At 46.3% G+C, this 26,954-nt stretch overlaps 1 protein-coding gene across 2 annotated transcripts in view; it reads left to right on the forward strand.

Moving 5' to 3' along the window:
• Nucleotides 1-26,954, forward strand: part of WDFY4 (WDFY family member 4) — an 856,906-nt gene that overhangs the window by 251,286 nt on the left and 578,666 nt on the right. For both annotated transcript variants that reach the window (XM_086921796.1, XM_086921797.1), the window contains one exon: nt 4,827-4,920. In XM_086921796.1, coding sequence (XP_086777922.1) covers nt 4,827-4,920 — 94 coding nt within the window. The remainder of the gene's footprint in view (nt 1-4,826; nt 4,921-26,954) is intronic.

A 26,954-nucleotide genomic window follows, 5' to 3' on the forward strand; every position in this document is an offset into this window, starting at 1 on the left:
CAGCATTGCTGAGTTTCCTGCATTCATCGACCACCTCACAGACTCGGCAACTTCAATGAGCGCTGTTTCTGTGCTAAAGCCGGGGCGGAAGCCAGATTGAGTTTCATGCAAAATGTTGTTGGTTTCTACAAATTTGCTCAGTTGGCGCTGTATAACTTTTTCCAGCATTTTTCCCGGGGCAGCTAATAGGGATATTGGGCGAAGGTTCGTAAGGTCATCTGGGTCCCCATTAGGTTTTTTCTTTAGGGGTAGGAGAGTAGCGTGCTTCCAGACGTCCGGGAATATGCCCGACATGATGGAGGAGTTCCAGATGCCTTGAAGTGTGGGGGCGACCGAGTCCGCTATGGCACTCCATAGTTTAGCTGGGCAGGGGTCGTCAGGGGAGCCGGATTTGCAGCGGATAAGTTCCTGCCTTACCTCAATCAGGGGGATATGCATGAACTGGGTGAGGATCTCGCCTGGCCCGCCATTATTCGCTAGGTCCTGCTTCACAGTTTTTATTATTGGACCAAAAGAGTCATATACTTTTTTAATTTTTTGGTCAAAAAACTCTGAAATTTGTTCGCATAGCGTAGCTGTGGGTACAACCTCTCTTTCAATGCATTTTGGTTTGAAGAACGATTGTACCACTTTGAAGACCTGTTTGCTAGACTGTTCTGCCTGAAGAATCGAGTCCGCATAGAAACGCTTTTTACTTTTTCTGATAGCTTTCCGGAATTTTTTGGAAGCTTCTTTATACCTAGCTTTTTCTTCCAGACCGTAGTTTGCTCTCCAGAGTCTCTCCAGTTTTTTACAGGCTGCTTTCTCATTCCTAAGTTCTTGCGAGAACCAGGGAGCTGAGGGGGAGTCTCTTTTTGATAGAGCCCGAGAGGCTGGAGCAATGGAGGAAACCATCTTTCCGATCCATTCATTAAGTAGTAGAGCATCCGTATTGGCATTATTGGGGAGGTTTGCGCTAGGACAGGGCACATAGTATCAGGGGTCAGTTTTTTCCATTGCCTCTTCAGGTAGTAGCTTTTACTCGCAGCGGGGATGTCATTCACAATGTTCAGTGTAAAAGGGACGAGTGAGTGGTCTGACCATGTAAGAGGGAGAGGAGTCTCAGATAGCACATTCTTGATATTAGAAAAGATGAGATCAATAGTGTGGCCCCCAGTGTGTGTAGGGCCCTCATTGATCAGTCTGAGACTGGCCGTATTTAACGTGGTTTTTAGCAGTTCTGCCAGGGCACAGTCGGGTTTATCCATGTGGATATTGAAATCACCTACCACAATAAAAAGGGGGTGGAGGAGCGAGCTCTGAACAATCGTGTCTAATAAGGTAGTTAGGGAGGGGTCTGCGCCGACCGGGGGGCGATATATCACTAGTCCTGCTAGTGATAGCTGAGGGCTCACTTGAAAGCAAAAGTGAAGGCCTTCAATTCCTTGAATAGCAGTGGGGGCTGAGGATGTTAATACTAAATGCTCTTTAACCCTTTCCATGCTCATGACGAGCTCAGCTCGTCATGAGGCACAGTGGAGCTGTGCTGATGACGAGCTGAGCTCGTCATGAAATCATGTAAATCTGAATTCTTCAGCACCGGAGGGGAAAATGGGCAGCAGCGATGTGGTTAAAAATAATGCATTGAATCCTGTATATCACCTATGCCTGGATGTGCAGGCAACAATGTTCTATTGTTGCAGAGTGATGGTTCATACACACCTCATTTAAGAGAAATAAAGTTCCAATCTTCATATCCCAAATTCAACAGCGTAATGCGTGCATTTCGGGTATCGCTCACTGATCCACGTGCGTCGATAAAGTATGTGGTAAGCACCACCCCAGGGGTGGCGTCCCTCCAGTGAACTACTTTATTTTCAATGACTGGTGAACTTCTCAAGGTAAATCACGCCGTTCAACGTGGTTTACCTTGTGAAGTTCAATGCCCATTTAACGACCATGTTCTATTGTCAACATTGGGCAGGTTTTTTTACAGGGCTTGTCAATGGAGTTTAGCTGACCTTACATGTGGGTCAAAGGACAGCTGAAAAGCAAGAGTGGGTTCAAATTGCATACATTCTCAACTGGGGCTCATCGCAGTGCTTAATTTGTAAAACAAGAAAAAATAAAAAAGTGCCAGGGCCCTTCTCAGGAATCCACTGCAGCTTGCACTACCATTGACCCTGCCAGCTCTGCCAAAGAAAGTGCCAACACACCTACTAGCCATAGACTTCTCCAGGCAACCCAAAGTTAGAAGAATCGTGTGGGGATCAGTTATTATTCATTTTTAATGTATATTGAATGATTAAACAACTGTTGCTGTGCCCATTTAAAAAATAGCCAAGCAGCACCACCATGTGGCAGACTGACATACTGTGACTTTGTTGACAATTTGGTACTGATGCCAAGCACCGTAAACCACAGGCTCAAATTAAGCACTGGACTTATGATTGATCCAGCTGCAATGTCCGAAATCTAAGTAATGAGATATAAGAAATATTGGCTAGCACTCGAATCACAGTGTTGTTTCTCTTACAGCAAAAACCATTGAAACTCATCCAGTTTTTGTATTTCCGAAGGCAGTCCTAAATTAAGATCACTGGACCAAACCACCCCCTTTCCTATATTGAGAGGTGGGCAGGGACTTTTTCCTCTTGCAGACGTTTGGGGCCCAAAGGGATTCTCAATGTTGACCTTCTGCTTGGGGCCTAAACCACCCTCCTTGTGGTCACTCACTGGTACCTTCTAGGCAATTCTGGTGCTGGGCTAAATATCTACCTCTTTCCCAAGCTCTCCAGGTACAGTGAGTTTGGAATCTATCAGGTGCTGGCATAACTCTGTAAAGCAATTACTGAAGATGTGCCCCTTCATAATTGAATTATACAGCCCATCATAATCCTTTACCTTACTTTCCTGCACCCAGCCATCTAGGGCCTTACTAGTTAAGTCTGCAAAAAATGGGATGACTATTTCTGGATATCCTAGAACTTCGGATGAGACTTTTCTGGAGTTAAACCAAATGTGTGCCTCCCCTAATAAATGCCTTCTGTAGAAAATAGTTATGTACAGGTGCTTTAAGTTGGGTATGGTGAGGTGTTTGTCAATTTTCACTTGGGATTTTTACATACACATGCAGATAAAGCACACACAGAGACACACTTGTCTCTGTTTTAAAGGTCTTGAAAAATGGTTATTTTACAAACAAATTGAGTTATAAGTGTCCCTCACGATCTGCGCCCCCCCTTCATACTGCTCCATAAGGGGCCATCCTGCCCTGCTTCTTTTGATATATTTTAACCATTGTGGTTGTGGGAAACCTGAAGTACCCCCTCCTGCCCACCAGCGTTGCTGACCAAGCTATGCCCATGAACACCTAACTCGAGGTTTCAAAGAAACATGTCTTCACCGAGGCCCTAAATGAATCCAACTGCAGTCAGCAGTTTCCAAGGTACCAGAAATCACCAGTGTGTTCAAATAAGACAGCAGACATCTGGTGGACATGAGAGAAGTCTAAGAAGCAGCACAGAAGTTTTTATTTCAGAAAACCTTTAATTATTGCCTTGATCATAGCCAGAGAACAAAAGGGGATAGGTCCAGAAACACGTGGTGGGGGCTAGACCCTTTATAGAATATATAACACAAATTACCCGAACCACAAAATCTCCACAAGCTTATTAAGAGGGAAAAGATACATTTATTGTGACCCCCCCCAACATCTTACTTAGTGTCAATGTTTTTTTGTCTTTTTCAAGTTATGACAAGCTGTTTGACAGAAAACAACAATACATTAAATATTTACACACCTTTATATACTTTGTACATACATGAAAAACAAATTCTTTACACAGTACAAAAAGGAAATTTCTTGCATCAAACATTACAAAAAACTAAGAATACATCACAAACAACATTAATACAAACAATACAATCAAAAAATGAGAAAAATATAGGAAAAAACAATCCTAGGGGGAATTATAAGCAAATGAATGGCTCTTAAACAAATCAATACAGGGCCAGCCGGTCCTAGTATCGCAGAGATGACATTATATTCCACCCTATGAAAGTGCCGATACTAGGACCGGCTGGCCCAGTATTGACAAAAAAACACGGCCAAACTCACATTTTATTGTCAATAATGTTTTGATTTGTATAAACTCTTCCTAAGTCGTGGCTCTCAAACTGGGGCGAGGATTGCAGGATGCGTGACAGGGATGCCTCATAGAGGTATCATATAAAGAGTGGTGTTATATCAGAAGAGCTGTACTTAGGTCCCCATGCTGTAATGCATCCCATCTCATTAACATTTTAAAAATATTACAACTTCTATGAATGTCACTTGAACTTTCAAAGTTGTCATCGAATTAGGGTTTCGTTGGCGTCTTAGGGGTAGTATGAGGTGTCATCATGTGCTGCAGTGTGAGGAGATCTCTGTGTGATGGTCATTGTGGATGTTCCAAGGTGGGCCTTACAAACACCAGGAAGTGCCACACAGGACAACTGCAGTCACCACTCTCTTCTGAGATCGCCCAATGACATGCTAGACCCTGAATGTCTGGGGCTTTGGTCCTGTTGATGATGGTCCTGGCAGCATAGTGGATTCTACTAGCTTAAGCTAGTCTTGAGCACTAGTTGTCAGGCTGACCACTTCTGTCCTAAGGCTGCTATCCTTCCACTGGCAGGTGAGTCCTTGTACACTGCAATGTGTTCCATTGTTGTTTATCTCTCTTGTGACTTCCCTGTGTTTCTTGAGCTGCAAGTATTTTGCATCCGCTATATGGTGGCATGCAATACCTTTTGAATTAATGCAGTTATTATATAAAAAATGTTATCTTCTTAATGTACTCTAGGTCGCACCTAGCGGATCCTGAAATTGTGCACCCTGGGGCTGTGTGTGCATTAGTGAGATTTCTTCCGAACATATACAGCGAACAGCATCCTCAGGTAATAAAGAGAGTTGCATCTTTTTTCATCTTTTGTTACTGCTTATGATTACACATTTGATGGAGCTACAATAATTAGAAAACACAAAAGGGCCTTTCAAAACTAATGACAGAAAACGTTCATACACAGTTCGAGGCCAACTCTGGTACCAGACACAGGGGTGCCTGTTCTGTCTCCTTAAGATGGTTAAAGGGTTCTAAAGCCTAGTATAATAGTAGCTCTTCTTTTGTAGATGATAGCCACACAGGACCAATTGTCAAAGGTCTCAAGTGTGTCCCACCTTCACCAGTGAAGGATAATAGAAGTTGGTATTGTATTTCAGACTTGAATGAGCTAAAGAGTCGCACACAGTCTTTGAAGTCTAGCCTATGTGTTCTGGATGTAGATCAGAGGTTGGCTGGTTTCTAAACCTTAGCACAGCTGACAACAGTCAAGCTGGATTACTACTGTGGCCCCAACATCTTTTACTTGTACTCATGACCGACTTTGGTGGTGGACATGTGCTCCTGTTATCCTAGTTTTTGAGGCTAGGGGATACTAAGAATGAGGTGGGTCTCTGTTCTTGGGGTCAGATCTCTTGCTCTTTATTGCTGTTGCTATGGCTCTTTGTCACCACTAGTCAGGGGTCTATGCAGTGCTTCAAAACCCTTTCTGCAGCTCCTCTGTTCTACTTGGGCTTGCTGGTCAGTGTCCTCCTATGCAGCACTTCTCAGCAGCAGGTGGCAGACAGTACCAGGTCTGCAGTGTCAAGGAAGCACACAGTATGCACCCTGTCATCCAAGAAAAACCACTGGTGGTCCATGCAGGTCATGTACCTTGATGGAGACTTGATATTGCTGAATGTGAACTCCAGCTTATATCCAATTTGGAGAAGTTGTTTCAGAATCCCATTGGCAATCAGGCTAAAAGTGTTCAGAGCATAGTTAGGAACCAGTCAAGCTAATTGTATCCTAGCATGCTTCTTCATCATTCTCCAACAGTGAGTGATGAGTGGCTAGCTTGGACTGGATCTGCTGTGTGAATTCCTGATCCAAGCCAAACGTTTGAAAAAGAGAAGCACACAAGGAGTTGCCTTGTTCCTTGCCTGGCAGAATTCACTTTTTTCTCCATAATCTTTGGAAAGCTGCCTGAGCTTAACGTTTTGAGCATTTTCCTAGATTGTGGAGCAAGAGTGAGTGAGTGGAATACAGACGGGCTTAGGGTCCATGTCAAAGATAAACAAAAGAGTGATCCTAGATAGTGGATGAACATCAAATGTTTGCCAGTAACGTGAGGAGAACTGGTAGCATTTGTGTGGACAGAGCTTACTGAAGTTTTCTGAATTATTCAATGTACTGATTACCGTCTCTGGCCTGCACAAATGGTCAGTTTTCCATCTGCAGGGCTTTCTGTTAATGAAGGGTAAAACACCTTTTGACTGGAAAAACAGACAGCTGTTTCGGATGGGTATGGTACGGGTGCTGGATCTTTCCTGGGGGGCTAGAGTTCCTGGGAGTTGCATGGAGAAGGGCCGACTCACTGAATGTGGCGGGGATAATGGGGTAAATGTCCAGGGAACCATGTAAGACGTTAGTGTTGGGCAGGGATCATACTAGAGTGTGGCTCCCATGAGTGATGACTGCTAACCAGCGTAATTACACCCAGGTCTCTCCCAGTAATAGGAATCTGAGGCTCTTTTCCCCTATATCACTTTATTTTTCCCATTTAAGGCACTTCATATTCTGTCTGACCTTTCAGAATTGTTTTTGAAAACCCGCAGTGCAACCATCCAACAATCACTACTCAGGAATATTGACTGGTCCAACGTATAGCCACCTAATACTTGACACAGTACCAAGTTGGCTGATAGCATGATAAATCCAGCTCTTTTTTTTTTTTTTTTTTTTTTTTTTTTTCAAAAACCTTTATTGCACTTTGCATAGTACACAGCGGAATGCCTACAACCCTGTGGGCCGGCCGCTATCAGTGGATCAGTGTAAACATTAACTTCCAGCACGAAGAATATCAATACAGTAGGAACGCTAAAGTCGCGACTGATCGTGCCGAAAGAGTTATAAGTGCCAGTTGGGCAATTATTCAATGCATGAATTGAGGTTTTGATGTAGCTTTTTTTGTTTTTTTTCCCCTTTTTTCCTTTAAATAACAACAACCCGTAACATTTAACAGTTAGGAATGACATTGCGGTCGGACATTAATCAATGCATTTCAATTCTCTCGAGTCTCTTGGGAGTATGGGAACTCGACAGCCCATCACAGTGCGCCTACTCCTCTACCCACCCCATCCACTCCTGCCCCCTCTGGCCCATCTGCCTAAGCTCTAAGAAGAAGCCTGTTGCAGCAACCCTGGTCTCCACCCCGCCGCCCCCTCCCGCCCGAGTTCAGCCCTCCTCACCCTCCTCATCAGATTCGCCCTGATCATCTTCTCTCAGAGGTTCGCAGATGTCCCCCCTGTATTCATTCCACTTCAGCCATATCTTATTCCATTTCCCGGGGCATGCTCGGTTGATGTATACTGCTCTCTCTGTTAACATTACCCGGTCCATGTTTAGGCACCACTGGGACTTGGTTGGCAGTTCTACTGCCCCCCAGCGCTGAGCTATGTCGCGTTTTGCTACCATTAGCCCTGCCGTGACCCATAGTTGCTCGTATCGGTTCAAGTCAGTAGGTTCCCATATATTTAGCAAGCACCTCCTCGGGTCTGGTAATATGGAGCGGTCTAGTGCCTGCGAAAGTGTGCGGAGCACTTGTTTCCAGTACTCCTGGATCTTGGGGCAGTCCCATACGGTATGTAAGAACGTACCTTCCTCCCCACATCCCCGCAGACAGTAGGGATGGGGCGCCCTGTGTATGTGATGTAGCATTTTCCTTGTATAGTAAACCCTGTGCAGTATCTTAAATTGCACCAACCGCATGCGTGCCGAAATGCCTACCTCCTTTGGGGACCCAAGTGCCTCGTTCCATTCATGTTCATCCATATCTCCAATCTCCCCTTCCCATTTCTCTTTCAGGTGTGCTGTGGGTTCAGGACTGTTATTGAGCAGCTTGCGGTAAGTGAGGGAGGTCGCTCGTTCCAACATGTAATCGGTGAGTAGGCGATCCTCCAAAGGTGTAGAATCTGGGAGCTGTGTGTCTGCTGGAATGGCTGCATGCAGTGCGTGACGGACTTGAATGTATCTGTACAGTTCCCTGTCACTGAGCTCATATTGATCCTGCAATCGGGCAAAGGGGACCACTTCATTCCTCTCCCATAGGTCGCCCACTACTGAAATGCCTATAGTGTCCCATTGTGCGAACCCCTTGGTGTTCCTCAGGTTGCCCAGCATGCGAGAGTCCCAAAGCGGAGTCATCCTAGTAATTCTCCCTTTCCAGCCCAGTGCTGCCGTAGCTGCGTGCCATATCTGCACCGTTATCTTTGTGGGGCCTATCAGAGTGCGCACTTTGCGGCAATCATATAGCGGACCCAACAGACTATCAGCTCCCAGCTGCACCCTGTCCGAATGAAACGCTGGCTCATCGTGGGGTGCGTGTAACCATTGATTAATGGGCTTCAGTTGTGCAGCCCAATAGTACAGTTTTAAATCCGGTAGCGCAATGCCCCCGCTGTACCAGTCTCTGTGTAACTTGGATTGTGCCACGCGCGCCGGGAGGTTGCCCCAGAGTAGGTTGGATACCAGAGCCGCCACTTTCTGGAAATACTTGGGTGGCACAGGATAGGGTGAATTGTCAAGGACGTACAAGAAGCGTGGTAACGCCATCATCTTGTAGAGTGCTGCCCTGCCGAGGAGTGTTAATGGCAGGCTGGACCAAAACTCCACATCCCGCTTGAGTCTGTCCAGGGGGGGCTTCAGGTTCCTGTCCGCGAACTCAGTCGGGTCCCTCGTGACGTGTATGCCTAGATATTTAAAAGATGACCCCGCCAGTCGCAGCGGGCAACTATCGTCGAGAGCTGGAGCCGGACCTCGTAACACGTAAATCTCTGACTTGGACCAATTTAGCGTGTAGCCGGAGATCTTGCCGTACGCGTCACAAATGCGTAACAAGGCCGGTATTCCCACCTCGGGGTCCGTTAGATACAGCAGCATGTCGTCTGCGTATAGGGACAGACGGTCTTCCCAACCCCCGGACCCCGGTATTCCCTTGAGGATGGGAGAGGCTCGTATGAGAGTCGCCAGGGGTTCCAGTGAAATGGCAAACAACAGGGGTGACAGAGGGCATCCCTGTCTCGTGCCCCGCCCCAGCTGGAAAGTGCGGGAAATGTGGCCGTTCGCTACCACATGAGCCACTGGGGCCTTATACAGCAGCTTGACCCACGCTAAAAAACGAGGCCCGAACCCCATACGTGTCAGTGTTTCGAAGAGGTACTCCCACTCCACCAAATCAAATGCCATTTTGGCATCAAGTGCCAGGATTACTGCCGGTGTGGTAATGGTGTCGGCTCTGGCCAGCACACCGTGTAACCGCCTCAAGTTCATCGCCGTGTTCCTGTGTGGCATAAACCCAGACTGATCCGGGTGTATAATCGAGGACAGATGGGGTAGGATTCTTTGTGCCAGTAGCTTGGCCAAGATTTTCACTTCCGCATTCAATAAGGAAATGGGACGATAGGAGGAGCAATCCTCTGGGGGCTTACCCGGCTTGGGGATCGGTATTATAGTAGCCGTACGTTGGTCCGGTGGGAGGGATCCCCCCTGTAAACAGTCCTCAAACATCTCCAACAGATGCTTACTGAGGGTGTCCGGCATCACTTGATACCATTCCATGGGTATCCCGTTTGGTCCCAGCGCCTTGCATGGGTTTAGTGCTTTAATGGCCAGCTGGATTTCATCGGCTGTGATGTCCGCCTCCAGCTCGCATGACGCCTCCGGTGAGAGGGTTTGGACTTCGATCGGTGCCAAGAGCGCCTTGGCACACTCAGGTGTGATTTCACGATCCGGGGTGTACACTTTTTCAAAATGGGTCGCAAGCAATTCCGTTATCCGCCTCGGGTCAGTGTGCGTCCCTCCCTGTTCATCCTTTAGACATTGGATCCCCCTGGAATTGCCCTCACGTCTGTCGAGCCAAGCCAACATCTTCCCCGCTTTGTCCCCCACTTCATAAATCCTGTTCTGGGTGTCGGTTATGTGTCCCTTGACTACCAATCGTAGGCGATCATTGTACAGCTGTTGCTGGAGAGCGAGTGCGTGCATGTTAGCGGTGGAAGGGTGAGACTCATGTGCTGTGGTTCGTTCCCTCAATGTAATCTCCAGGTCGGCCAGTTCCTGAGACTGTTGTTTCTTATGACCGGTTATGGTGTTGATGGCTTGGCCCCGCAGAACTGTTTTATAGGCCTCCCAGAGCGTTGCCGGGGAGCGCACTGAACGGGTATTTTCAAGAAAGTAGTGCTTCGTGGTGCGTTTGAGTTCTTTGCTAATCTGTGGAACTTTAAAATATGATGCGTGCATGGGGTAGATGCGCTTGCGTGCTCTCGTCTGTAGGGAAAGCGTTAGTGCTAGTGGTGAGTGGTCAGAAATACCGCGAGGGTGAATCACCAGGGTTTCCACATGACAAAGGGCCTCCCCCAGCGACAGGAAATAATCGATGCGGGACAGGCTGCCATGCACCGTGGAGTGAAATGTGTATTGTTTCGTGCTCGGGTGTAAGTGCCTCCAGATGTCAGACATGCCCATGGCCGTGGTAAATCGCCGAAAGTATGTTTCCCCCCCTGTCTGGTTGGGGGAAGGGTGCTTATCTAGTTGTGGGTCTAGGACCGCGTTGAAATCCCCCCCTAGAATGACTTCTCCCTCAGGGAGAGTTAAAAGGAAGTCTCCTAGTCTTGGGAGGTGGACCGAGTGTAAAGCCGGCGGAATATACACTGATACTAAATTAAAGAGTTTCCCCTCCCATTGTCCCTGCACAGCCGCAAAGCAGCCCTGATCATCCGTTTTAACTGCTAGGGGCATAAAACGTGAGTTCTTCTGTATCAGAATGCCGGACCCCCTGGAACCGGACGTGAAAGCAGAGTGGGCCCACATCTTGTAGCCCCGTCTATCTAAGGCCTTCGTAGCTCCCCCCATCAGGTGTGTCTCTTGTAGCATGGCTACAGCAGGTCGCAGGCGCCTAATAGCAGTCAATACCAATCCCCGCTTAACCTTATCCCCCAAGCCCCTCACATTCCAGGAAACCAGGGTCAAAGGTGGGCATTGTGTATCAGAGGGCGTCACCCCCTCTGCAGTTACGGGATAGCTAGCCATCTAGGGGTGATAGGCACATGATGTATTGCCCCGGAGATGCGGCCGTTCCCTCTGCTGCGTCGCCTTGCAGCCAAGTATGTAGATGCATCATGGGGGCATAAAGTCACTGTCCGTTCCCAATAATGTGTTCTGATTCCTGTACGTACCGAAACACTGCCCTCGACCCTTTGTGTACATTCCCAACAAAAACATTCCAAAACAAACCCCCCTCCCTGCCTCCCTGCTTAACGGACCTTTAACTGCCCGCCTCCCCAACTGAGCAGAGTGCTTTACCCATCCCAAAACCAGAGTACTTGCGTGTAGGGGGGGAGAGCGTCTCCCCAGGCAGGCGGCCTCCCTGAAGGCTTTCGGGGCAGCCATGCCAGCATCTACGTGTAGCAACGAAAGAGATAAGTCAGTTCAGCGGTCAGCGGCCTCTTGGTGCGCAGAGTCCGTGGTCGGAGTCATTCTTCCTCGCCGCCCCCTTCAAATCCATGGGAGGGCGAGGGTTCCGTTCCCTCCACTCGACCTGATGCTTGTGAGCCAGTCCTGCTGCCCTCCCCGTGGTCTCGATCCGGTCTGTGTGATTTGCGCTGTCTTCCAACGGTGTGCCAACCCTCCAGCCAGTCACGGGCTGCATCAGGGGAGTCGAAGATCCATACCTTTTTGTCCGCCACCACCCTCAGCTTAGCCGGGAAGATCATTGAATAGGGGAGTTCTTTGTCTCTCAGGGTCTTTTTTACCTCCAGGAACGTTCTCCGTCTCCTGGCCACCTCCGCTGTGTAGTCCGGGAAGAAAGCAATCCTGGAGTTCTGGATCTGGATGGCCGGTGCCACCCTCGCGGCCTGCAGAATGGCATCCCGATCCCGGAAATTAAACAATCTGGCCAGTATCGGTCGTGGCGAGGCCCCCGACTTGGGTTTTCCTCCCGGAACGCGGTGCGCCCTTTCGACGGAGAAGAAGTTAGAGAGTCCCTTGGGCTTGAGCCGTGTTTTGACCAGGTCCTCCACATATAGGTCCAACGCCCCCGTGTCTTCTGATTCCGGCACACCTAAAATTCGGACATTATTGCGCCGGGAGCGCCCTTCCTGGTTGTCCAGTTTGTCCCTCAGCAGTCTGTTATCGGCTTGCAGACGTTCTACTGCTGTTTGCAGTTCGGATACATCCTCAACCAGCGATTTAGTGACCACCTCGACCTGCTTGACCCGCTCGTTCATCTTTTGGAGATCCGCTCTAATCAGGGTGACCTCCGTCGCCGTGGCACCCACCGTCGTTTGTACTTGGGCCAGAGCAGCCAGGACATCATCTAGCGTGGCCTTTCTCGCCCCCTCCGCTTCTGCCGTTTTGCCGGCGGCCTTGCGTTGGTCTTGGGGCAGCGAGTGCCTCTCAAAAGCAAATTTGTCCAATTTGGCCTGGGCCGTATTGTTTCTGGGGCCCCTGTGAGACATGGTTCAGCCGCGAAGTATACTGGCAGCAGGGGAGAGTGATCTTGCGTGGGTCGCGCTCTCCGATGGCTGGCTGTGTTTGATGTACTGGTCACCGCCGTGGGGGATGGTGTTTCCTCGCTGGTGTGCAGCGGTCCAGCGCACTCACATGGATCGTGTACTGATCAGGTGCCAGGTCGCCCCCCAGCAAGGGGTCCCAAGGGGAGTTTGGTGGTGCGCTGTGAGCTGCGGTCTACCCCAGCTGCGGTCGTCGCAGTATGTCTCTCCTCAGTATCTCCCCGCCTAGCGCACCGGCCAGGCTCCTGCCCCTCTTGTGGCTCAGTGCGCAAATGGCCCCTGGTGTTCCCGTGGAGAAGTCCGCAGCGCCCACTGCCCGATGACCGCAGCGGTCGCCGAGTGATGCTTCCGGACGCTGTGAGGCTTTGACGGCCGTTACTGGGGCCCGGCGTACTCCGCTTGCGTGGCAATGGCGGCACCAGGCGTTTGTGCAGCCTCTGTCGCTCCACTGGTGAATGCGTGCGGGACCGGGGGGCGCCGATGGGGACGTTGATGAGCGTTGATGTGCGCCCCTGTGCTCCGGGTGACGGGAGACGGGGGGGGAGCCTCGCGGAGGTGTCCGGGTGGTGCGCTCGTAGAGCCGGCGCTTCCTGCCACTCACCCCCGCCTTTGGGCCACTTCCGGCCGGATTCAGTCGCGCCTTCAGTCCGCGGCTGCACTGCTGCGGTCAGGCCCCGCTCCTCCTCCGCCCCTTGACCACGGGATCCTGCCCTTTCAGGCCGCCGCCGTTCCTGGAAATTACAGCGATGCTTGCCGCACGGACGCCGGGTCCGGTCCGCCCCTTTCCGCCTGTAAATGTCAGGATTTAGTCACGGATGTTCACGGAAAGCCGCCTCTGCCCAGGAGCCTCCCTAAGTTGCAGCCGCCATCGTTGGCTGCTAGCCACGCCCCCTCAAAAAATCCAGCTCTTTTAACCATTCCGTTAGTGAGAATATAAAATGTTCCGCCTTCTAATTTACCTGAGAGAACAAGGATGTGATTGCCTTGTGGCTCACTCGCTGTTGATGAGAACATCACAGCGCTCTTATGCCTTTTGGCTAGCTTGAGGCTGTAGACATGCCTCAGACATCCATACACACAAACGTTTAAAAGTCATATCCTTTGAAGGGAGCTCCATTGTTCATCTTGAATGTTTCTGCAATTATACTGGGAGCAAAGGCTTATTTGTGTCAAATGCATCATGCGACTTCTTTCTGTAATATCATCCTTGATCCCTAAAAATCCTGACTGTCATTCAGAGGACTAGTACATCTGGTGCCTGTCTGGTGTTTTTCCTGAGGAGGGTGCTTGACGTAGCATAGCCTTTGATGTAATTCAGGCAGAAACTGGACGGTAATCTGTTATTTTGATCATTTAATATTATGAAATACCCCCTCCATTAAAATATAATCTTTCTGTGGAAAGGAAAATTTTCATTTTAAAGGACAGCATGACAAAGAGGTAAGTAGGATAAAGCGGGTAGGTATACAAGATGGAGGAGTCGTGGATAAAGAAGGAGAGATGGTGAGAGGTTTAAAAAAAAAAAGTAAAATGGGATAGGTAATAAGGGATTAGTAATAACATTGGAGCAAAGAGACAGTAGGTTTTAGGGGCTTGAAAAGTAGGAGCAAAGCATAAAGGGGAGTAAGGGGATTGGAAAAAAAGGGAGTAAAATGAAATGGGGAGTATCGAAAGAGACATGGAAGGCAAGGGAAAGGGTTCTTTTTAAAGAAGGAAAAAGTAACCGAACTGGGAGGAGTGTGTGGATAGGGGTGAGCAGGGGAGCTTAAACAATCCCAAAAATACCAGCCTTAACGAAAATAAAGGCTTTCACTGGGTTGGTTTCGATCACAGTTGCCATGTCCACTTTTTGGGTTACAGCCTTGTTTCTGAAAGTATGTGTCTAAAGAATTTCAGTTCAGGTTCCCTAAAGATGAACTTTTCAGGGTTGAGCGTTAGGCCTGTGCCCACAGTAGCCAGACAGACCAGTGCGAGGCTGTTCCTCAAGCACTCTTCCCAACCACAAGAATATTGTTTCTGTAGTTGAAGCCCTTTCATACTAGAACCTCTTGGTAGTTTCTTGAAAAATTACATTGCAGACGAAATATCAGTGTCCAGCCTCTTCTCCTGTACGATCACTAATAGGTAGACAACATTGTTGTAGACAGTGCTTGAAATGGAAAAATAGAAGTGCAGGTACTCTGTACCAGAGTACCTACTTGTTTCTAAGAAGTGTCAGTACTCTCCAAGTAAATGTATTACGTCACGCTCGAAAAGTGCCGGTACTCTCCCTCTCAAAATAAAAAAGTGCCGGTACTCCGTACCGGACAGTACCGGCCCATTTAAAGTTGTAGAAGTGATTCACGTAAAGGCTTTGTAGTGATCCAGCTTGTGGTTTGCTTATGCTCCACCTCATTGATATATCCATGGGTGTGTTTCTTTCCTGTTGACCCAGTGCATTGTACAAGGCATGTCTACACAGAAGCAAATGTTACTTGTATTTTTCTCGGGCACCACCACATTGAGATTATCATAATGGAGGGTCCAGTCCATGTTCAATTAAGCCTTATTGAGGAGACTTGTTGGTTCTTTCTTCCCTTCTGATTGAATGGGACTAGATACAATAGCAATGTTGTGTATAATAGGACATTGGAAAGATGTCCGGTGGCCTGAGGTCCCCTGAGCTTCCCCAGTCACTAGTCTAGGGCCAGCGATTTCTTTTTCACAAAGTGAGTGATTATCATGTCTACCATCATGGCCTTCAGTCCCAAGAGCTGAGCAGTAACACTAAGGAAACATAAGGGATGTGCCTCAGTCTTAAGCACATATAATGGATCACAAAGGGATATTGATCTGCTTTGTATGGTGTCAGAGAATATTTCTAAACTGACACCTAGAGAACCTGAACCTAATGGCCACCGTCAGTGTTAGGGAGAGTCAGGACACATTTTATCACCACTTTCACTGGCAGGTGATGTTACAAGTAGTCCTGGTGTACAATATAAAATTACTGGTATGTGAACCCTCAACTAGTTCCACAGCTGACATTTTCAGTTCTTTATTTCTTGACAGCATTCTCACTTGTCGGTGGAGGTGTCATACATCATGTGGTTTGATGCCAACCTTTTTTGTGGTGCCATTGTGTATAGGGACGTTTTAATCAACATGGAAGGATTCACAGAGAATCTATTTTCACAGTAGTATATCTCCTTTAAGTCATGTTTTGTTCGTTTTGACATGGTACGTCTACCTATCATTTAGTCATTAATTTAGCTCTGAACACCTTAGCAAAGTAATTTTCTTTTTCACAATTGCTGTATTTGTGGCTCATGCCTGGACAGGATTGACAACCCATAGTGATAGCCCATTTTGTCACATTTCTTGATATGTTTGGTTTCCACTTGCACTCACATGACCAATGGCATTCTCTTGTATGCTCTTCCTCATTCACAGTCTATAGTGTATGGGCATATGTCATGTCATCGATTTGTGTCATCTGTAGGAGTTTGGGAAGTGGCAACGATTTCTTCATTAAGCGGAAGATTCTTCCTGAATGTCGCTGATTGTCAGCAATTAATGATTCATCTTCAAATTGCTTCATTGTTAATAAAATCAAAAATGGCGTAGTGCATTAACTGTTGTCGTATATGTATGACAGTTTTGTACATAAAATTCCCTAGCATCTGGCTTGTCATGTAGAATATGTGAATTTCGTAACCAATGTCAAGTTTAGGATTACATTTCCAACGTTGACCAAAGTTAAGGCTTTATGTTGAATCCAGGGAATGTGATAACTAATGGCCTATTTCAGGGTCTGGATTGTGAGAACTGTTGCAAACCATCAAGGCTCTTGCCCCACCAAACCTAGGGTTGACCGTCCCATTTATCTGTGGGAGAAGCATTAATTGACCGTTAGAGGACCCTCCACCCTCTCTGCCATTGGTCATTTAAGGCTTGCATCCAGTTTCTTTAGGACAGACCTCTTCTATGCAAAGTTACTATGCCATGGTCCTCCTAGGCAGGGAAATAGTTAACGGTCCCCACATGCAGGTAAAAAATCCATGAACATCAGGATAACGGTTTTTTGTTTTTTGATAAAGTAATCCCTGTTTTGGTAGCTTTTTTTGTGTGAAAAATAATTAAAAAAATACCAAGCAAGCCAATCATGCTGCTTTCTAAAAAAGTGCCTCAAAGTGATCCCCAGTGAAAGAAAATGGACCTTAAATGTGTCATAAAATTCTTCACCTGAGGGCAGGGATCCCAAGTGAAAAATAAAACCTTAAGTACCCCATATCATCCTACACTGGAGTCATTAACACGATCCTTGGAATGGACATCCAAAAAGCTGTTTTCTGTGGGCTTTAGGTACTTTTCAAACTTTCTGAACTAGGTCTGTCTGTATGTGATATTTGTATAATGCAAACCTAACCATAGGGCAGTAGAGCGCTGTACAGGAACAGAGTGAAAAATACAGTCAATCAATGATTCGAGTCCTGGGTGGATGTGGTCTATTACCTTCTTGTGATGTAGTGTTCTTGAAAGAGGTGCATCTTCAGTTCTTTCCTAAATTGGAATAGGGTTGGGCCAGTCCTGATGGATACAGGAATGCTGTTTCCGAATTTAAGAGCATGAATAGAGAATGCCGGTTGCCTTGTTTTTTTGTGGGGGGGATTTATTCATCTCAAGTATGACTGTGTCCTGGTTGCAGGTATGTCAAGAGCCACAAGATGTGATGCCAGCTAGATACACGGTGTGCCAGTCATAATGGTATGGTAGATGGTGCAGCTGCTTTGAAGATGGTGCATGGTGACAAGGGTTCATCAGGGTACGGGTGCTTATAGTGAGGAGGTAGTAAGTGAAGAGTGACTTCTGCATTGGGGATGCAGTCACACAGCCACACTTGAGGCATTATGTGAAAGAGTACACTATGCTGTAAAACTCATAACAAAGAGCATGCTTTAAATCTCTTATTCTTTTTCCGTAAATCATTTTCTCTCATCTCTTGGTTTTTTCTTTCTTAACGTCGGGGGATTCATTTTGAGCATTCTCAGAACCACATTAGTGACTAGCCGATGAGTGTAAGTCTCAGAGCAGAAACCTGTAAAATCAGTGATCACATATCATGTTAATCTACAGGGTGTCACAAGGCATGGTCGGATTGACAAGGCGGGCAGTCGGCCATTGCCGGAGGGGCCTGTGGCAGCAAAGAGGTAGTGGGCCATTTTTTTTATTTGTGATAAAGTAGCCCCACATGCCTGGGCTGATTTTTCTGATCAAATGTTTGCTGCAGCTTCAGATATGAGGTTTTCAGAGCAAGTCATATATTTTGCCCATTAATTGTTATTTGCACAGTGCCAATTGGGAGTCGGAGGACGCACATCATGTGGTACACCCCTTTCGATCCCCGGCCTCAGATGGTGACAATGAGCCTTTGAGGGAGGTGCGTCTCTTAAGCCGCAAAATCAACAAGCCCTTGGCATGGGGAGGAGGTTTTTGTCCTCCACAGCAGGTCAGAACTTGGACAGACAAGCTGCAGGGCCTGCTGACAGTTTTCTCCAATTGAGATTGGGCGTTTCATTCAAATACTGTGCAATGGAATGAGAGAAAAAACACCAAGAACCACAAAAGTTTAAAATAACTTTGCAATGCAAAAGAAATCCGAATAGAAACCGATAGAAGAAAAATAATTTTTGGGGCAGTGTAAAAAGCAAAAAAAATCACCCTCCATCCTGGGATGAAAGTGGCGAGAAAAAGGAAAGGAGAGAGAGAGAGAGAGAGAGACAGAGGCAAAAGTAAAAGAGAGACAGGTAGAAGAGTGGGGAGAGAAACTGAGGAAGAGAGATAAAAGATTGAGTGGTGAGAAGGGTTGAATGATATATAAATATAGAGAGTGAAGTATGAGAAATTAAAGTAGAGAGAAAGGAGATGCCAAATTGAGGAAAAGAGTGGACCGCGAATAATGAAACAAAGCATTGATGAAGAAGAGGATGCCAGACGTTTCCTGGTCAGTGAGAATAGGGAACAGGTGGAAAGTGTCCCATGCCCACTCCTTAGGTCTCTCCTGGGCACAGTAGTCCATGGCTTGAATTCGGAGTTAGTGGACACCTAGGGGAAGTGCTGAACCCACAGCAGAACCCACCTATGGAGTTTCCTTTAAAAAATGGACAGTATGGTAAGGAAATACCACCCATCAATTCGATTCTGGTTTTAACACTTCCTCCAGAAATAGGTGGCTTTTTCATTACCACCCAGGCTAATTGTCTGTCCACTACCTGAGCCAGCAAAAGGTCCCTCCACTCCACCTATCACTTTTGGAAGACTGCAGAAATGAAAGTACTCACAAAGACTGAAATACATTGAATTTCTATGGGGAATGGTGGTCTTCTGAAAAATGTTAAGGTTTGCTAAAGCAGATAACTACTGACTGCAGTAGTCTTGGTGCAACCTGGAGCTTTTAAGACCTTAGTGTGAGCAAGGCTTTGGCTGAGAGTGAGAGTGGCTGAGCAAATATTACCCCCTCCCTCAATGCCCAATGAAAGTAAACAGGACTTTTAGAGATCTGGTGGTGACCATGTGCAAGCAGCAAGGGAACTACACAGAATATAAGCTATGCAAAACCTCCGGTGAACATACTTTTCAGTGAACTGAGGGTATCCTGAAACTTTTAGGTATGAGTGAGCTACAGAGCCTGAGGGTAAAGAGGGAAATCAAGGGGCCAGAAAATGAGCTGAACCAAAGACTCCTGAGAGTGATCCGGAGCCTCTGAGATCTGAGCCTGAGTAGGATCCTCAGGGGACCAAGGAGTGGAAATGAGCCTAAGGGTCCTATTGCTAAGTGGGTAGTTTAGGGACCAACTGGTAGGGAACATGAGCCTCATGTCCTTAGGATTTGCAGAACCCTTGGGTCCTTGAGGTGAGCAGAAAACCCTACAGAATCTGGGGCCATGTTGGTTAGAAGTGACTGAGATTCCCTAAGGATGACTAGGAGTTTTAGCTCCGGACGGGATGCAGAGATCCAAAGCTGAGCAAGGCTCGGGGATCTAAGAGAGAGCAAAGCGTTCAGGGACCTGACAGTGAGAGCTTTATTGACCTGAAGGTATGTGTCAGAAGACGTGGGTGATCTGTAATGGAATAACGGTGTCTCCAGTCTTGGATGATGCTACTTGCCTATGAATCTTTAAAAAGCCTAATTTACCACATATTTCTCCCCAAAATAAGCCCCTTATGCTAACCACATCATTGAATCATGAAAGGTTTGGATCTGCAAATGTGGTCCACTTTTTTTGGGGTTCCCTGGGCCAAGTTCTCATCCCAGTCCAACTCTGCACAGGGCATGCAGCTATTGGTGAAACGAAATCATGCTGTAGGGCAGAAATGTCAGTGTCCAATCAATTCAGTGGGGTACTTGGCTTGTCAGGGTGGACACATAGTGGCTCACAGGGTAGCGTAGCTCCAAGTAACCTGCACATTTCTCTCCATGCACTAAGACCCAGTCACACTGGCTACCCCCCCCCTGTTCCTGTGTTGTTCTCTATTCTATAATCAGGGCCACTGGAATTATGCGATTGTGCAGCAATTTTCGCCTAAATATAGATTTGCCGCATTTGCCTCAAAATCCATCATCTGCCACATAATCAGCAGATTTGACGAAGAAAAAAAATGTTGTTTCTGGCTCAAACGATTACTATAAAAGTTACTAAAAATGCAGCGTCACGTATTGCCTCGCAGTGGAAGGCTCTTTGCAAAGCTGCACTGGTCACGTTTCTGTTGCTTATTGCTATATCTGGGTGTTAAACAGGTACTAATTTATTTTTAATTTTTTATTTCCAAGGTTTTATATAGAGCGAACAAGATCCTTACAGATATCAGAGCGCTTTACATATAATGAGAAGACAAAAACAATGAAATACAGGGGAAAGAGAAACAGTTAAATAGTATTTACACAGTTTTAAGTTCAAGTGAATTTAGCCAGGAGGATCGATTTGACTTCCTTTTTGAAGGATGCAGTGGATGAAATAAGTCTTATATCTGGAGGGAGGGCATTCCAAATCCTGGGGCCCATCCCTGAGAAGGAGCGTTTGTATGTTTTTGTCTTGTGGAATTTTTGTGGTTTCAGGAGGAGAGTTTGTGCGCTTCTTGTTGTTCTTGAGCCTCCTGAGATTGTCAATTTCTGTGCGATGTAACTCGGCGAATTGTGGTGTAAGGCCTTATGAGTAATGCACGCAATTTTCAGGTGTATTCCGGCTTCAAAGGGTAACCAGTTCAGAGATTTTAAGTCGGGGGAGATGTGAGAGCGTTTTTTTGATCCAGTGATGAGTCATGCTGCAGCATTGATAGATGCTCTTAGTGGTGCGGTTGTAGATGGGGGAGGCCGCAGAGTGTGGTGCTTCCATAATCGATCCGAGGGATAACTAGCGCTTGGACCGCAGTTCGGAAGTTGTTGGCTGGGAGGAAGGGTTTCAGCTTCCTCAAGGTGTTGATTTGGAAATTGGCTCCCTTTGTTGCATTGCTGATATGTCGTTGCATATTGAGATTGGAGTCCAGGGTTATACCTAAAGATTTTGTTGAGTCTACGATGGTGGGTTGGACGTTGAATGCATTGAGGTGTTTAAGCCAATCCTGAGCAATGTGTTTTTTGGCGGGGGAGCTATTAGTAAGAACTCAGTTTTTAGAGCATTAAGTTTGAGATGGTTCTCTGCCAACCATGTCTGTGTTTCCTTAAGAGTTGAGTTGAGAAGTTTGATGTCTTCAGGGGATTGGAGTTTGAGGTAGAGTTGGGTGTCGTCAGCATACATGTGGAATTGCACATTAGAGGCATGAAGCAGTATGGTGAGTGGCTCCATGACTAGATTGAAAAGTGTAGGGGATAAGGCTGAACCTTGCGGGACACCTAGTGTTACTGGGGCAGGGCTGGAAAAAGTGTTGTTGATTTTGAATTTCTGAGTCCGATTGTGGAGGAAGGAGGTGAACCATTTGAGTACTGTTCCCGAAAGACCCATTCTGGTGTTCAGTAGATCGAGTAAGTTCTAGACAGGTCGAGAAGGATGAGGAGGTAGGTACCGTTTTGGTCAAGAATTTGAAGTGCATCATCAGTAATGTGAGTCATGGCTGTTTCTGTGCTGTGGCCTGCGCGGAAGCCGGATTGGTGTCGGTTAAGGAGGTCAAAGTGATCGATGTGTTTTGTCAGTTGGAGGTGAACACATTTTTCTAGCAGTTTGGCTAAGGTGGGGGTATTGGAGATAGGGCGATAGTTATTAAGGTCAGTAGGGTCAGCTGTGGGTTTCTTGAGTATGGGCGATACTTGTCCCACTTTGAGGGAGTCTGGGATGCATCCTTGTTGGAGAGAGCTGTTAATGATTTTGGTCCAGAGCGGTAAAAGCCATGGGATAAGATCCTTTACAGCGTTAGCAGGTAGAGGGTCCGAGAGGTGATTGGAGGGCTTTAGGGTGCTCAGGATCTTGCCTATGGAATCTTCTTTGTAGGTGTCAAAGGATGACCAAGTGCAACCAATGCTCATACAGTGTTACCAAGTTTTATAAAATGACATAATAATGAATAAATACTATTACAAAGTGTTGCATTATGCTGCATATTTTGCCTTTTGATATTGTATAATTGACTCAACCCTGCCGCATAATATGGCCCTCTTCTGCCACATAGTTCCAGTGACCCTGTCTATAATGTTTTTTACATAGACTGGCTCAGCTTTCATTGGTGGAGTCACTCCCTCAGAATGTTACATCTACCCCTTTCCTTGGTTGAGTGACTTGCCCCCACTGACCATGGTGCCGTGATCAGGGAAGATGGGGCATTTCGAAGAAATGTGAGATGGCATTCTTGCTAGAGTGGAAGCGCCTCTTCGAAGTGTTTTGGAACAAGCAAGCAAGAAATTGAATTTTGTATGAAATTCCTTTTGGATGAAAATGAAAGATACAAGAATATTTGTTTTGTTTTTTTAAAACAAAAAAACTTTCCTTGATGAACATAGTTAAAATCAGTTAGGTCTGAGTGATCTTAATTGTTTTCTGTATGGCGGTTGAGATAGTTTTTTTTTTGGGGGGGGTGGCATATTTGTGGTCATGGGCGAAAGGCAAATAGTGCACTGCAAGCTTTAGTGAAATACAGACAATCACACCTGTCTTTTATGGATAGAGCTATAGAGTGGTGATTGGTTGGAGTGATTGATTCGGTGCTCGAAAACACCTATCTAGCGAACAATTACTTTTTCAAATGTTAATTGTATATGCTGCTCTGCAATGTGCTTTTTTCAAGTGTTGCTTCTATGACTCAAACAGGCCTCTGGTATAACTCTGAAACTTCTGGCATACCTACTCGTGTGACGGACACACTATATATTACACACTAAGCACTTTCTGAACTCTATGCCATCTGCACTAAATTATGCATTATGATGTTCAAAACATTATAATTGAATGTGTGTATCTGCCCTCACTATTAATTTTTTGTGATACTACCACATCCCACTGTGCCTATTTCGACTTGGGTGGGTAGATCTGTGTGTCAAATTTGTACCTACAAGACCATTGTTCGCGATATTAGCATAACAAAGAGGTGCCATGTATCTTCTCTTTGACAAGAACTGGCAAGTTAAAACTGTGCTCCTTTTTTGATGCTTATTCATTACATTTGGACTGAAACCATCGCCCACTTTCAAATCCATAAATCATTAGATGTACCATTTCCCTTAGGTGATCAATTTTCCAGCCTAAACCTTCTTTATCGTAATATCAGGGATATTACACATTGATACTGACTTGCCCCCAACCTCCTTCACTTTGCTCTTATAATAGTGTCAGTAATATGTCCAATTATCTATATTTAAAATGTAATAGGAACGTGTAAATCAAAGTTGTTCTTCTAAGCTTAGCTTGGATATTTCACTATATGGCATCAGCACGTATGTTAAAATTGTTAGAGGCAAATTTAAAACACAAGAAGCAGTTTTTACTCTTTGCCCCAGACAAAATTCCAGTTCAAATTTTTAAGTTGAGCCTACCTGACAGCACATCCAGCTCGCCTCTTACCATTGGTTGGCGTTATTGTCTCTCATATGCTTTCTTCTTATACAATGGCTGTTGTCATCCCATCTGTTTTGTCCCACCCATGGAGGATGTAGAGGAAAGGGGAGGTCACTATTCTGGAAGGTGGAGCTTGAATAACTGATGCTTAAGGTATTTCCTGAAATACAGTGTAGAAATGTGCCCCTTTTTGTCATGGTTACCCACACTTTTTGCCTGGTACCTGATGCAGGTTTGTCATTGGTGCAGTGGATTCCTGCTAACGATGTCCCCAGTGCCAGATCTCTTTCCCTAAAACTGTACAAGCTTTCCACCAATTGGCAAATCTTTGGCACCCCTATAAGTCCCTAGTAATGCTATCCCTAAAACTTAGGGCAGAGAGGCTAGAGACGGTCCCTAAGGGATGCATCATGTATTGTGCCACCCTAAGGGACCCCTCAGTACCATCATGCAAACTGCCATTGCAGGCTGCGTGCCATGGTGCAGAGAAAAGTAAGGGCAGAACATGGCACTCCCCCTGTGTATCATGCTTGCAGACACTGCATGCAGTATAGGTAAGTCACCCCACAGCAGATCTTGTGGCCCTAAGGCAGGATGCACTAACTACATCCCAAACCCCATTCTACTACTATGACCTCTACAATAACCCTTTCTAGACTCTTCCCTCCTCAATGCCTCCTTGGATCACCCCAAACCTCATTTTAATACTGCGATCTCCCAAACAACCCATCTAAAGTGAGTGTGGCTCACTGATTAGAGCGGCAGACCCTGATGCAGAGGTCTGGCCCGGAACCAGGGTTCAATTCCCGACGCGGCAGGGTCCTGAGCCCAAAAATGGCCACAGACTTGATAATTCTCGCCTCGGTGCCTACTCTAATCATGGGGTCCCACGATGCAACTCTGGGCAATAGCTTGCTTAATCTCCACTACGGCGGCCCACCCGCTGCGGTATACCTGGCTTTCACCTTGGGGATGCCCAGTAGGGGTTATCTCACAGGGAAAAGCCAGGACGGGTTCCCAAGGCAAGCAACTTGATGCCTTCGGGTGATACGTGCGCTATATAAGTCGCAATACATTTACATTTACATCCCTCCTTTGACTCGTCCCAAAATTCATTTTACGACCATGATCTCCCAATAAACACTTTCTACACTCGTCCCTCTTCTATCCCGCCATTATCCTTATAAATCCAACTAACAGACTCACATATCCACCGCTCAAATTAACTCAAATTTCACTATACAAATCCTACCACTAATTCTTTTTGAGTTCGGATTAGCGTGCTACTCACCGAGAAGCACTTCGACGCCTCGTCTGAGGTTGTAAGCGCTATATAAATACGATACAATACTATAAAAGTTAGTGACGAATGAATATGATCATTGCATGTGCCAGAGCAGGTCGGGCTCCGAGAAGGGAGATGGCATTGCAGAGTGCGCTATGGCTGCTGCAAGAGTTAAGAGGGTGCAGAGGCCATTGCTCAGCACGCCAGGGCCGCTGCGCGAGCTCCTCTAATGGGAAGAGCAGGTCACCTCCTGGGCCACAATAAATGCACTTCCTGCAGGTGAGACCCTGCCAGACTTACAGAGCTATGCGCACTGAGATGGTAGACTTGTGGTTCTCTCCAGACATTAAACGTGTGAGATGTAAATAGAAAGAAATCTAAAAAGCCCTGAAAAGTGAAGGGGCAAAAGCTTTTTTTCCCACATATTGATTACATGTCAGCTGCATCCGTCCACACCCCCACAACGCCCAGCCTTGTCTGCTCCTTTCCTGACCCAGACAGGCAGAGCTTCTTGTGCAAGTTTGTAGCTCTGAATTCAGATTGTAAAATTCCTCTCGACCCTACCATTTGCAGGGCACTAGGTGTGAGCAGTGCTAAAAGAACAAGTTTATTGGGGTGTGGGAGCTATAAGTTGCAAGGGGTACTTTCGTGGGCTCCTTCCTTGCCAGTCACCTGTAAGTCGGGGCCCTAGTCTCTTTTTTAATAGTTCTTTTGGTATATTAGTTTTCGAGTGTGGTTCATGTGTCTCATTTTATCTGTGTTCAGAATCTTCTACCACTTCCTGGAGTGAGCCCTGACTTCTGGCTGTCACTAGCCTTGGTGAGTCAAGTGTACAAACTTTTTTGTCCAATTGAAATCAGATAGTATCTCAGGACCTGGCACATCAATGCCCAGTAACAATATCCACCACAGGTACTGCCCAGGAGCCACCTGTCTTTATTCCCTTATGTGTTAACATTGGGGGCGTTAAGAACTTGGCTCCGTTCAGGTGCTGAAACATGTCAATGCCATTAACAAGACAGGCAATTGATTGGGAAAGACACATTTTGTCACCGTAGCACTAGATTTGATCTACTGAAGTATGATTTGACTGTGGAACTAGAACATTTTACATATATCACGGCCTTACCACTTTACTCAAATATGATAGAAAAAACACTTTAACAAAAAGCTGAAAAGGGCACCCAACTGAGTCTCGTTACAGTGGAGAGGACAGTTCCTTGGCCTTGCAATGAGAGACAATCACATCCAGTTGAGGTCTAAGGTGCAGGATAAGAATTATGGAACCAAAAGGCTTATTTTATTTTATTTCAGCATCTGCATTTGACCAAACTGTGTGCTCTTGGGCAATTTCTTTGGGAACATGCTCCTTCACTCATGTTTTACCAAGATGGGAAATATTTGGAATTAGGTTAAAAACAGTTGAAACCCAACATTAGCTATTACTTAGAGTAGGTCCTTGCTTAATACATGGGATTTGTAGGCAGTTAGCTTTGTTTTTTGGCAGTTTTATATAGCACCAAATCGCCCCGAAGGCGAGGTATTGCAGTAGTTACATTACATATTAATTTTTGGTAGGCACAGGGAGATTAAGTGATTTGCCCAGAATCACAGGATGTTGAGCCGACGCCGCGACTCGAACCTGGTTCCCTAGCTCCAATGCCGGCAGCCTTATCTTTTGGGTGAAAGTCAGCCAAACCTTTTCAGTTCATGTGTGCTGTTCTTATTGCAAAATTCATTGAATGGTGAGATCAACAAAGTAAGATTTGGTCTCAAAAAGCATGCATTGCCATAGGGTCTCTAGCATTAAGGGAAGTACTTTTTGTGTGGACATGTTCCTTGTGCAAGGGCAGAATGCTATCACTCACAGTGAAATTGGCAATGGTTACATTGAATTTGACCAATTGCCCCATGCTGTATGCTGCAGTGAGAAGAAGGGGAATAAAAAATGTGAATGACACAACAACAGGCCAATGGATGAGGAGAGTTAGGGTAAATATATTATATATAATATCGTTTTT

Source organism: Lissotriton vulgaris, chromosome 5 (assembly GCF_964263255.1).
Source record: "Lissotriton vulgaris chromosome 5, aLisVul1.2, whole genome shotgun sequence".
Taxonomy (NCBI): Eukaryota; Metazoa; Chordata; class Amphibia; order Caudata; family Salamandridae; genus Lissotriton; species Lissotriton vulgaris.